Source organism: Oryctolagus cuniculus, chromosome 4 (genome assembly GCF_051225735.1).
Source record: "Oryctolagus cuniculus isolate XC-2025 breed Fujian yellow rabbit chromosome 4, ASM5122573v1, whole genome shotgun sequence".
In the NCBI taxonomy this organism is placed as follows: Eukaryota; Metazoa; Chordata; class Mammalia; order Lagomorpha; family Leporidae; genus Oryctolagus; species Oryctolagus cuniculus.
Genome location: NC_142870.1, coordinates 125,982,748 through 125,996,286, shown reverse-complemented (window position 1 = coordinate 125,996,286; position 13,539 = coordinate 125,982,748). Strand labels below are relative to the sequence as shown.

At 42.7% G+C, this 13,539-nt stretch overlaps 1 protein-coding gene across 17 annotated transcripts in view; it reads left to right on the top strand.

Moving 5' to 3' along the window:
- The first annotated feature begins 1,317 nt into the window (after nucleotides 1-1,317).
- MME (membrane metalloendopeptidase) overlaps nucleotides 1,318-13,539 on the top strand; it is a 157,629-nt gene continuing 145,407 nt past the window's right edge. For 7 of the 17 annotated variants that reach the window (XM_089330252.1, XM_089330247.1, XM_089330253.1 and 4 more), the window contains exons 1-3: nucleotides 2,599-2,715; nucleotides 6,354-6,523; nucleotides 7,267-7,302. In XM_089330252.1, the coding sequence (XP_089186378.1) occupies nucleotides 6,364-6,523; nucleotides 7,267-7,302 (196 nt within the window). In that variant the 5' untranslated portion in view covers nucleotides 2,599-2,715; nucleotides 6,354-6,363. 17 annotated transcript variants of the gene reach the window in all.

Below are 13,539 nucleotides of genomic sequence, written 5' to 3'. Positions count from 1 at the left end.
TGTTCACCAAGTCCTTGCAAGCATTTGAGGAGTGAACAAGCAGATAGAAGATCTCTCTTGTGTCTTTCCCTCTCTCTCTGTAAGCCTGCCTGCCTTTCAAATACATAAAATAAGTATTTAAAAAGTTAAAAATAAAATAAAATTTAGTGCAAGAACTTAACTTGAAAAGTTTAAATATGAAGGTTAAGGCCAAGCACACGAGCTTAATTCTCTTGCATTAATCAGGTATGCATGTAAGTGTTCATACATATGGCTGTATATGAAGAAACTGAGAACCGGCTAAATGGGAAAAAATAAGAGAAAATATTTTCTAACTCATCAAATTCATTGTTGATGATGTCCAGTTAAAATAAGATTGTAATTTTTATCTGAAAAGTAATAGTGTTTAAGAAGTGTCAGAAGATCGAGATTTCTCAACTAATGGAGCTGAGTGAATCAGTTTATGCAAAAGTAACCAGGCTTCCTGGTCAGTTCAGTGGAGTGCTTCCCCAGGGCATTGGCTAAGTTCCATGCTCCTTTGGTGGGGACTTAGACCCGGATTTTAGGGTTATTATGAGCCTTAAGAGTCTATAATCTGCACACAGAAGGAGGAAAGTACAGAAATACAAGTAGTACTTTTCATGTCCATCCATCAGATTTCTTTATTAACTTAATTACCTAAAGATTGGTTAACTTTTTAAGGAAGTCTCCATTTTATTTCATTTAATTTATTAGCATGTATAACCACTTCTCCTGGCTTTTCAGTTTTGTCTTCTAGAAAAATGATGTAAAATTTGTTAGTGCCAAGGGACTCTTCTCAAGCAGTAAGTAATTCTGATGTTTAAAACAGATAATTGCAAGTTTGGAAAACCCCATAGTGTTTCAGTATGAATTCCGCAGAGTATGTGTGTTTGCAATTATATATAATTCAAAGGAAGAAAGGGATCAATGGTAAAGCTCCTTATATAGTTGGCATTTTATAATTGAATTTAAAACCTTAGAAAGAAAAAAAAGGGGTGGGGCGGGGCAGCAGGAGGCTGGGTTCCTCTGAGCACCTTGCCAGTTAACGCTGCTGAAGCTTTCTTTTATAAACTGCCTTTGTGCAAAAAGTATTTCCTTGTTTCTTTTTGTATTTTAAACCCCCCTTAGAAGGAAGGAGTGTCTTAAGTGAAAATGCTGTGTTGCTTGGCGGCGGATTGATATTGACAAGGGGCCAGACAAGGCACAGATAATTTTGGTAGGTGTAGCAGACACACCTTAGCTTTTGTTCCCTCTCCTTCCTCTCCTTGTCGCTCCCCACTGCCAACACCCCAAGTCTCCACGGTTTCAAGATTCCCCAGAGTGGAGAGGTGGGAGCGGAGAGTTTCTGGACAGAGCTTACTATCCTACTGCTCTGACCAAGGAAAGAAGTGGTTAAAGGAAGGAAGGAAAAGGTGAAGGAGGGAAGGAAAAGAAAATACAGCAAAAGTTAGAAGGGAATGAAAGAGAAAAATTAAAGCCGAGAAAGGGAGGAAGGAAGCGTGGATGCTGGGAGAGAAAGGAGCGAAGAGAGAGAGAAGCATTGTTGTCTGCGGTGCACTCACAAGAGAGGCAGAACCCCCTTCAGCGCTGCAGAATCCCAAAGAGACCCAGTATTGTTTTCCTGAAAGCCCCGAAGCTAAGCAATCCCAAGAATGTTTGGCGAGGCCCTTTTGGGAATGATGAGGTGGGGAAACTGGGGGCGTGGGGAGACTTTCTCGCCGCCCCCTCCCCCGGGGCCCCCTCACACGGTGTGGCAGCATTTGGGAGACCCAGCGGAAACCTTCAGGTCACCCGGGGAACTGCTCCTCTCCTCGGTCCTGCCGCGGCGAGGCAGAGGGTAGGAGCGCCGAGACGCGCGGGGCGCGGAGATGTGCAAGTGGCGAGGCTTGACCGAGCGCAGGCGGGAGCAGCCGCCCAACTCCCGGCGCGGGATCTGCTGAGCGGCCACGGTGAGTCTCTCCGTGTGCGGGTCCCAGGGATGCCTGGGGTGCCGGGCCGCCCCCCTGTCCGGGCCGTGGCTGGCGCGGAACCTCCCCGGCGTCCGGCCTCGGCTGAACTCGGCGCCGCCGCCAGCCGCCCGGATCCCTCGGCGCTCCGGGTGCGCCGGGGGACCCACGGACCGACCCGCGCTCGGCGGGGCTCCCCAACCGCCCACCCGCCCGCCGCCCGGCCCCGCGCGCTCATTGGTCCGGATGTGCCTGCTCTGCAGCCTCCAACTTCTCCCGAATCCCACTGGTGAGTCCCGGGAGAGCAAGCCGGCACCTGGGAGCTGGGGGAGAAGGGTCCAAAGGGCTCGAGCGCCCTGGGAGTCGGGAGCCGCTGGGACGGGCCCGAGGGGGAGCAGCGCCGGGCCAGAGGAGCGGCTGCCGCCGGCGCGTGGAGCAGGGTCCTCGGTCCGGGTCCCGCGCGACCTGCGCGCCCGGGACCCGCGGCCGGAGGCGGAGGAGGCGTGCCCTGGGAAGGAGCTGTGGCTGGGACCTGAGGAGGGAGGGAGGGAGCGGGGGAGGGAAGGGGCAGCGAGGGTGACCTGGAGGAGGGCTCTGCGAGTGATGTCAGGTCGACTCTTCAGGTTTATTACCAGAGCTCCCTGCAGCCTGTGACTCCGGGAGTTATGTTTGGTTACCGAGATCAGCGCTACCTAACTGCGGCGGGGCTGATCTGGGGGCTGGGGATTTGCCATTCCGCTGTACAGACACTGGTTTTGTTAACAGCAAGGTTTGTGTTCATTTTGGTTTCTGTTGGATTTTCTTCTCGTTTTGTTAACTCACTTTTCTATTTTTACTTTTCTTAACCTGAAGATCTTTCCGCGATCCCACCTACTCATCTCGCTTTGCAACCTGGATTTCCTATTATATAATTTATGCTTCAATCACCCAAGGGTGGGTTGGCGCGGGGTGGGTGGGAGTGTTCTTTTGTAGGTGTAAGTTTTTTAAAGAAGGGCTCCTTAACCGGTATCAATCTACTTGTATTCTTTGAAAAAAAAAGGGGGGGGGGGATTGCAACGGAACATCTCTCTTCAGCCTCTTATGGACTCCATTCCTCTTCTCTATGTTCGGGCGATTCAAATGGCAATTTTACTCAACTGAAAACTAGTTCCAGACTTCCAACGTCAACATTGGCAGCTGCTGAATGGCAAATGGGCTATCCAGGCGGGTAGCGTGGCTCCCTTACTCTGTTGCCAGGTTCCAGCAGTTTAAAAAATGGTCTAATACCTTCTCGGACTGGAAGCTGTGTGTCTGGTCCTAGAGCTACACTACACATGGGAGCAGTGTGGTTGGGACTTTGTGTCCAGATCTCCGTATTTCGTACACGGAAAACGCCTAGAAATTAATGTCTGGAGGAAAAAAAAAAAAAGATTTCTCCTGAGAACCTACCTGCGAACCTACCTGCTCAGCTTCTGCAAACATAGTCAATGTGGAACCTGTTCCTCCTTCCTGTGCCTCAGTTTCCATAATGCAACCTGTAGTTACACAGCACATCTTCAAGGACTTGAAATAACTTAATGCTGTCATGTGCTGGGAAAATGAAAATTGCTCAGAGTCAGGCTTCCCTTTAACCAATCAGTTATCTTCCACATTCCAGGATTCAGCTATCTGATAAAGTCATGCTTATGCTCAGCTGCTCTAAGAACTGCTGCTTAACAGTGCTTTGAAATTTAGCTTATCCTCTAGCAAAAGAATTTATTCTTTCGGTGATGCCGTCAAGCTGTAGTTAGCAGGATTCTTGCTGGGTTAGAGCTGCTAATTCTCTGATCTTGTCTTCTATGGCAGTGTCTACTGTTCAGTTTACACATTTTAACGCATTTCCAGTTGAGATGAAGCAGTTTAACCATGTAGGCACGTTTTTGCACACTCTGCCTTAAATGGGACTACTAGTATCACTGTATAGCTTTTTGGAGTTTTGTTTATTTGTTTCCCTGTTCCCTCCTCCCCCCTCTTACTTGTGATTGGTGGTGGTTGAGTTGGATGTGCAGGTAAGGGAGTGGGAGTCGGTGATATGTGCCCTGAATTCTGACTCCTGTTTTCTTAAGAGAAAATAATGAATCATTGACAATTACCTAGAGGTCACTGACGAAGTTGGTTATGAGGTTAAACATGCATTGCTGCTACTTTTGTCCAATGTTGTGGTAAAGTGCTGTTTAGGAGCAAAAGATTACTTTGAAGAAGTGGGACTATGGAAGAAAGTTTTCAGATGATTCAAAGATGATGCATGTAAAAGGACTAAACAACATCAGATACTGCCTTAATTTCCATGTCACTATTTCTGCAGTGTTAGGTGCCAAGCGCTAGAACCCATCTTCCCTGGCACCCCATTTTCAAGGACAAGGGGAGAAGCCGTGGAAAAGTAACCAGGAAGGGAGAAATGCTTGCTTACTAATATTTACTGGATCTGCTGCACCAGAAACTGTGGCAGTGGTAAAGAGAACCTCTAATTTTACCATTGGCTGCCCTGATTCCCCTGCCAAGTCTAAGAAAGAAATAATAATAATAATAAAGTTTATAGCAGTAAAACATTTCTCTATATTGTCTTTCAAAATCTTATTAGAACAGGAGGAGCGATCTTTAAGAAAGGGAAATAGGTGAGCAAATGTGATTAAATGTATTCATTCTTTAAGTCAGTCTTGAAATCTGGAAGAGTAGGAAAATTAGTCTTTTTTATTGTTTACCTCTCTGTAGGGTGTTCAAGTATTAAATATACTTCCATCTTCTCTTTACCCAACCATCACCCCTATTAAAGTAGGATTATAATCAAGGCAATTCCATAGCCTATCCCCACACCCCTCCTCTGCGACTGTGAGACTCAGCTAACAAGAGTTACATTTTTAACATTCAGGTACATTACATTCCACTTTTATGAAGCAGGCATGGTTTTCATTGTGTGATAAAATATTTTTATTTGATAGTCTGTCCATGCTTTTAGCCTCATGTAATCAAGTAAACAGCATAATTAAGACTTTGTATCTAGAACTTTAACATTCTGTAGCTGTGGTTTACTTATTAATGGTTCATTAGAGATTAAATTCTTAGTTATTGGCTAGATCTTCCAGACCACACTTCCAAAGTAGAATCTTCTGCTCTCTTATCTGCCTCAGTTTACACAAAACACATCCTCAAGGAACTGTGTGTATTTAACAAAGATCTATTAGAGCGTTTCTAAGCAGTCCCTTCATCTAGGAACTAAATTTTATGATGAATTTGGATTGAGTTATTAACAACTAGTCTGTTCGTTTAAGATGTTCTCTTGTACAGTCACTGACGACAAAATGAAATTGTTCATTCAAAGCTGTGGTGAGTGACTAGTAAACAGATAGAGTCACTAGGCCTCTAAAGGATACAATGGAATTTAATATTTAGGTTAGATTGCCCTTAATTTTCCCCCTGAATTTCTGCAATAAGGTCTAAAATAGCTTTTACTGCATAATTAAACATTTTTTTTTCCAAACAGCAATCAAATGCATTTTTTTACAAATAATGTTTACTTGTATGGGCTCGGGCAAGTTACTTGACTTGTGTGCTCTTAAGGTATAGAATTGGACTAGAAATATCTACTTCATGAAACTTAAAATAATTAGTTTGTGTAAGGCACAAAGACCTGGGATTGCCACATGAGAAGAGCTCAATAAATGTCAGCCATCATTAGAAGTATTAATATTATTATTTTAAATATAAGTTGCATTATTTTAGTGCCTGACACCCTGACTTGCAAGGTAGAATTGTTTTTTTAATCATGTTCTCCTCCTTCAGTTGCACAAGGAAACATTGACATGGTTCACATCTTTCATCTCAAGGTGTAAACCACTGACCATTTTCTAAATGTTGTCTAGCTAGTTAATAGATAACCTCATGAACAAGGAATATTAATTCTGAACTGTAAAAATAAAAGTTGTTTATGTAAACTACTTCAAGTTGCTTGTTCCTTTTGATTTTGTGTTTGTATTCATATTTCAAAGTATTGCTTAGTCAACACTTCAAGGTATTAGTCATTGATTTTTGAGCTTATAAAAGAAACCACTGGAGCAAGTTATAAAATTAACCTTTGATGTGAGTCCACAGTTTAGAAAGGTGAGTTTAAGACTTCCCTAATGATGGTACAGCAATTTTTGCTTATGAACTGCTGAAGTAATCATATGTGAGTATTTAAACTGGCCAGGTCATCCACTTTTGTTGGACTCTTCAGTGATCCAAAAAAAATACAAAAGATTGTGACCAAGACTTGTCAGATTCATCTGGCTCTAAATTATTTACTTGTAGAATCAAAATTTTGATTTGTCAACAAAATTCCTTTATTTTTGCTTTAAAATTGTGTGTTTCTTCTTTTTGTCTGTTTGTTATTAGTATTTTTATTTTTTGCAGATTTTAGGTGATGGGAAGATCAGAAAGTCAGATGGATATAACTGATATCAACACTCCAAAGCCAAAGAAGAAACAGCGATGGACTCCTCTGGAGATCAGTCTCTCAGTCCTTGTCCTGCTCCTCACTGTCATAGCTGTGACGATGATAGCACTCTATGCAACCTATGACGGTAGGTTCCTCTTGTACCTGAGCAGTCCTAAATGCAGAAGAGAATGAAATATTCATCTTGGGCTCTTACCATCCAACTAACAGGTGTCCATGATGGTATAAATATTCCTTACTAAAATGTAACAGTAGTATGTCAAAACAATTAGTTTGGAGTAAAGCAGAGTGTCTTTTATGTTGGAGCTGAGTTATTAATTGCCAAGCATATTTAGGTCACTCCTGCTTACTTTATGAGGATTCTATTATGGGTATGTTTATTAGATTAAAGTAAACACAATTTTATCACCCACTTCAGTAATAGTCATTAGTCAACTTTTGTTGTATCATTGAAATGATAAAGGGCTTCAAAGGAATTTAAGACGTCTAATTTGAGTGTTGAAAGTTTTTTTTTTTTTTCCACAGTAAGAATTAGTAAAGATTGGTTTCTTATTGTGTAGGGAAAAAAAAACAACTACTAAACAAAACTGATTATTTCAATAATAGTCCTATGACTTGATTGGTAGGATGATATAATAGCACATTTTTTCTTAATAATCAAAACTCTAAATTTAGGACTTGTATATTATTGCCCTATATATATATTTCTTCTTTTTTTGCAACCAATGACTATGATATGTAACACTCAGCTTTTAGTTTGTTCTTTAAAAAATTGTTTCTTTAATTGGCAGTTTTTAAAAGAATAAAAGATAGGGAGAAATTACTAGGCATGTATTTTAAATATTTATGCATATACCCTCCTTTTTCTAGATGGTATTTGCAAATCATCAGACTGCATAAAATCAGGTAAGAAATAATTTTTACATTTAAAGTTTTACAGTTAAGTGTATAACTTTTTAAAAAAGATTTATTTATTTACTTGAAAGTAAGTGTTACATAGAGAGAGAAGGAGAGGCAGAGAGAAAGAGAGGTCCTCCATCTGCTGGTTCACTCCTCATTTGGCTGCAACAGCTGGAGATGCGCCGATCTGAAGCCAGGAGCTAGGAGCCTCCTCCAGGTCTCCCACGCGGGTGCAGGGGCGCAAGGTGTTGGGCCAACTTTCACTGCTTTCCCAGGCCACAGAAGAGAGCTGTATCAGAAATGGAGCAGCCAGGACCTGAATAGATGCCCATATGGGATGCCAGCACTGCAGGTGGCTGCCTTACCCGCTATGCCACAGCACCAGCCTCAATTGTATAATATTTAAAAATGAAATGCTGGGGATGGCATTGTGGCATAACAGTTAAAGCTGCTACCGGGTTGCTGGCATCCCATTTGGGTGCCCTTTATGTCCCAGATGCTCCACTTCTGACCCAGCTTCCTGCTAATGTCCTGGGAAAAGCAGCAGAAAATGGCCCAAGTGGGAGACCCAGAAAAAGCTTTTGGCTCCTGGCTTTGGCCTGACCCAGCCCTGGCCATTGCAGCCATTTGGGAAGTGAAGCAGCAAATGGAAGCTCAGTCTCTCTCACTCTCTCACTCTGTAAATCCAACTTTCAAATAAAGGAATCTTTTTTATTAAAAGAAGTCAGATGCCATAGGCATATAGGTTTCTCTACAGTGGCATTGTTTTTACTCTTATTTGTTATAAATCACTTACCTATGTGTCTAGTAGATGAAAATCAAAAATATATCTAACTAGTAGATTAATCAACATGGATATCCTTAAAAGTTAGTGTTCAACCCTGGGATGTGCGGTAGGGTGATAGAGAACTCTCTTTCTTTTTGTGGGGTGGGGAGTGGAACTTGCCATGTAATTGGAGAAAAAACATGAACATAGAATAGTAAGCATCATATCAGTATGTGTTAAATTTATTTTTAAAAAATTATTTTTATTTACTTGTAAGGCACAGAGACAGAGAAACAGAGGGAAACAGAGAGAGAGCTTCCATTTGCCAGTTCACTCTTCGAGTGTCCACAAAAGTCAGGACTGGGCCAGACTGAAGCCAGGAGCTAGTAGCTCAGGCCGGGCCTACCACATGGTTGGCAGGTACCCAGGTACTTGAGCCATCACCTGCTGCATCCCAGTGTACATTAACAAGACGACGGAAGTGGAACTAGGAGTTGAACCCATGCACTCTAGTGTGAGATGCAGGTGTCCCAAGAGGTGGCTCAATCGCCATGCCACACATTCTGCCAAGCATTAAATGTCTTGTAAATCATTAGAGGCATGAGAACCAAGAAGAGAGTCACCTTTAGTCATGTAAGGGTAGGTAAAGAAGTCGAGATTTGGGAAGGGCCTTGATGCAAGTGCTAAGAGTTGGAAGTGGAAATATAAAAGAAGGAATTCCAAACAAAGAGAAAGCAAAGCCATAGATCATTTAATGGGAAACAATAAAAATGTTGGCTTGGTATATAGGGGCACATTTTAGAGAACCTTGAAAAATCCGTGTTTAGCCTTGGTGTTGAACTAAAGGACAAACAGACTTGTTTGTGAACATGGGAGTGATCGGGTGAAAGTTGAAAGAGGATTCAGGGAGCGCTAGGCTGCCTGGTTGGATTAGGAAGTGATAAGCCTGGGAAGGCAAGCGGGGGGGGGGGGGGGGGGGGGGGGGGCTGTTGCTGTGCTCAGGATGTGAGCTAGGATCTGTGGGAGGGGGGAGGGGGTGGGTGGGTGCCTACTGAAACATCCAGAGGCAGCACTGGATGCCTGGGGGAACTGACTCCCTATGTGAAGTGAAGGATAAGAATGAAATGAATATAATGGCACGCTTTAAAACCCAGGGATGCAGGAGGCATGATGACAACCCACACACAGAGAAACTAGGGGTGGATTTGGATGTTTTGTCTGAATCAGGAGTAACAGCCAAGTGAAAGTAGATGGCAGACAGAAATGGGGCATCCGGGGCTAGAATTTAAATTTAAAGTCTGTCAGTTTAGGGGTGATAGTGGAAGCCATGGGGGTAGAAGCCATGAAGATATTTGAGTCCCAAGAAGAAGAGAAGAGGTGCAAGGGCTGAATTTAAGATGACATCAGTTATTAGGATAGAAGGAAAACAAAAGCCAGAGAAGGAAACAGAGAAGCCATAGAGTTGCATCATGTAGACTGTGGTGAGATAAAGACAAGAGCATTTGTACTTTCTTCAAAGAGGAGAAAGATGGTGACTGCATGAGCATCATAGGAGGTGAATACAATATTTATAAACTTTAACAAGTGATTCTTCTTTTTTTTAAGATTTTTTTTAAAGGTAGAGTTACAGGGGCCAGCGCTGTGGCACAGTGGGTTAACGCCCTGGCCTGAAGCACCGGCATCCCATATGGGCACTGGCTCAAGACCCAGCTGCTCCACTCCCAATCCAGCTCTCTGCTACGGCCTGGGAAAGCGTGGAAGATGGCCCAAGTCCTTGGGCCCCTGCACCCATGTGGGAGACCCAAAAGAAGCTCTTGGCTCTTGGCTCTTGGCTCCTGGCTCCTGGCTCCTGGTTTTGGATCAGCGCAGCTCCGGCCGTTGCGGCCAATTGCGGAGTGAACCATCGGATGGAAGACCTCTCTCTCTCTGTCTCCCCTCTCTCTCTGTAACTCTGACTTTCAAATAAATAAATAAATCCTTTTTTTTTTTTTTAAAGGTAGAGTTACAGACAGGGTGGGAGAAAGGGAGAGAGGTAGGGAGAGAGAGGTCTTCCATCCACTGGTTCACTCTTCAAATGGCTGTAATGGCCAGAGCTAAGCCATGCTGAAGCCAGGAGCCTGGAACTTCATACAGGACTCGTCCTATGAAGATGATGGTGGCCTAGCTCTAGGGCCCATCTTCTACTATTTTCCCAGGCACATTAGCAGGGAGCTGGGTTAGAAGTGGAACAGCTGGGACTCCAACCTTGCAGACACAGTGCTAACTAGGGATTCCTAAGTCCCTTTTAGGTCTGCATAAAGTATTTTGAATCATTTCCACTATTTTCTATTGGTTGTTCTTTTCTAGTTATTTGTGCTTATTCGCTTACCTTTGCAAAATAATGGTGGGAAAAGATCTTGGAATTCTAAGTTACAGTCTAATGTGTTGAATATGTGTCGTTTGCTTTTTCTGTACTGTCTCTTGATGGGTATTTTGCTCTGGATTTCAAGAGCAATGATTGTTTACGCTGAGAAATGACGCAAAGAGTTTGAGGAAGACCTGATTTGTTGATCAGCCATTTGCTGCTTTACATAAATATGTTCACTTTCCTATTTAAGGTGTTGAGAGGAAGGGAGGGGAGGAGGGAAAGGGAGAGAGAGATAGGAAGGTGAGTTGGTGGAGGGAGAGGACAGAGGGAGAAAAAAATCCAATCACTGGTTCATTTCTGAAATGCTTGCAACAGCTGGGGCTGGTCCAGGGTCCGAGTTGCAAGCAGGAACACTATTCAGATTTCTTGGGAGGGTGGCAGGAACCTCATCACTGGAGCCACCACCACTGCCTCACAGAGTCTTTACTGGTAGAAAATTGGAGTCAGGTTCTGGCGCTGGGAATGAGAACAGGCACTGTGCAGTGGAACCAGGGGGTTTTAACCTGTAGGCCAAATATGCCTGCTCCCAGAGAAAGACCTTTACTTCCAAGGGAAGTGACTGTACAGGTTGCTGAATTGGGAGATTGCAAGATATTATGTGCTCAAGTTACCATTTACTCTCTCCCCAAATCCTCCCACTCCTTTCTTTCTCTACCATGTCTATGCCTGAGAAACTTCCACTTATGTATTGACCTCTGATGGTTAATTTCTCTATCCATAATATTTTTGGCCTGTCTTTAAAGTCTCTTTATCTATAGGTTCTCTCTTTCCTCCCTCACTTTATTCTATTGTCTACATTTCATTTTGTAGAAACTGGGTTCTTTGAGTAGGATTGCATATTTTGCAAATTTCTGAAGGTAATTTTGGGCCAGAGATCTAGGCATCATCCTCTAGTAGTGTATACCTCAAGGAGCAACGTGACACTCTGAATCTGGAGTCTTAAATGTGACTTAATGTTTAGGGATATAGTTTTTACATAGTGTTTGGCAAATCTCAACTTACTAAAATATATTTAACCTGTGTTCTTTAATTGTGTCTTGGAAATCCTACCCAATGTAAAGCATTTTTCAAAACTATATCTTGGCAGAGAAATGTATATGATGGAAATAGCATAGGTGGTAAATCAGATTGCTGTATAGCTGTGTGTTTGTCTTCAATCTGCTGTGTTGGTTCACAAGCTGTTAGAATATTTTCATATTTGTAGTTACTGCTTTTCTTGGTGGAAAAAGGGAAGATTCTGTATACCCCCAATGATACAACCTTCATGCCCTTACGCACACTTAGTCCTCCTTTCTGCCACAGAAAATACAGACATTTCTTTTAGGAAAACACTAGAGAATATCTTGGGCAGAAGTAGGTAATAAAGAAGAGTGAGAAGAATGAAATAGATGAAAATAAGAAAGATGCAAGTAATGTTGTTGAAAAAATATAAAATATTCAACCAACAATTGTACAGATGTCTTTAAAAGACTAGGAGAGTTCAAATTTAAGCACAGACATTCTTGAGAATTGGAAAAGTAGGTATTGATACCCCAGGTGCTTACTTTAATGAAAGTTGATTCTAACTTGAATATTTCTCCCAGTGGAAGGGAATGTCACTGCAAGTGTACCTCTCTCTTTAATCCTTTGATGTCAAGGAATAGAAGTGAAGTCATTCTATGGCAAAAATAAAATATTGCAGAAGACTGTGGACCATCTTGAAATCTGTTTGGTGTCATCCATTTAAAATCTGAGCATCTATGATTTAAATATTTATAATGCACATAAAATTATATTTACAATACACACTTTAAGTTAATTGCCCATGTGGCAAATGTATTAATATGGGTTACTACACCAGAGCTGAAATAAGGCAAATACAACTTAGCATATAAAAATTTGGATAGGGTTCAAATCCTATTAACTATACTATTCATGACTTACTTACCACATAACATTGACAGAAACTTGGAGTTTTGGAACTTGTATAGAATTTTATAGACTTCTTGATATAAGTCTAAATCCTGAAATTGGCTGCCATTGCACTGTACCCTTCCTACCTCAGAAGATTTCAAGAAATCTTATGTTTTACATCAGGGTTTCTTAGCTTCACTGTTAATATCTTGGTTTGGGTAATTCTTTGCTGTGGGTGCTGTTCTATGCATACTTAGCATCACCTGCGGTCTCTGCCCACTAGGTTTCCAGTAGCAGCCCCTTGCAGTTGTGACAACCAGTGTCTGCATATAGGACCAGACATACCTGGGAGCAGTGGAATCCCCTGTGATTGGGGACCACTGGTTTCAGTGATTTCAGGTCATAGCCAGGGCTTTTCCTTTTGTGATAGGCAGAATAATGGCCTTCCAAATATGTTCATGTCCAATCCCAGTTCCTGTGAATGCGCTACCTTACATGGTAAAAGGGATTAAGTGAAGGTTCTGGAAATGAAGAGAATACTTTGAATTATTTGTGTGGCTTTGTGAAATCACAAGTGTGCTTATGAGAGGAGGGAAGCAGGAAAATCAGAGTCAGAGAAGGAACTGGCTGTGTGCAGAAGTGTGGTTTTGCTTTGTGAACACCCCAACCCACTTTCAGAAAGAACTCACTTCGTGAGACCAAGATTAGTTCCTTGTGAGGGTGATACCCCCATGACCTAGCCATCTTCCAGTAGGTTGTCAACACTGCCATACTGGGGACCATGCCTCCAGCACATAGGCCTTTGAGAGACAAATCATATCTAAACCATAGCAGAAGACAGTGTGACAACAGAAGCAGAGCAAGCAGAGGTCTGAGTGATGCAGCCACCAAGCAAGGAATGTGTGCACCTAGAAGCTAGAGTGTGAAAGAACTGCCGTCCCCATTCAGAAGAAACGCAGCTCTGCTGACTCTGTGTCTGTCTTTATTTGAAATGTAGAGAGAGACAGAAACAGACAGAGAGACACAGCCGGGGCTGAGCCAGGCTGAACTCAGGAGCCTAGAACTCAATCAAGTCTCCCATGTGGGTGTCAGGGACCCAAGCACTTGAACCACTGCCTGCTGTCTCGCAGGTTGCACATTAGCAGGAAGCTGGGACAGAGTGGAGGAGCTGGAACTT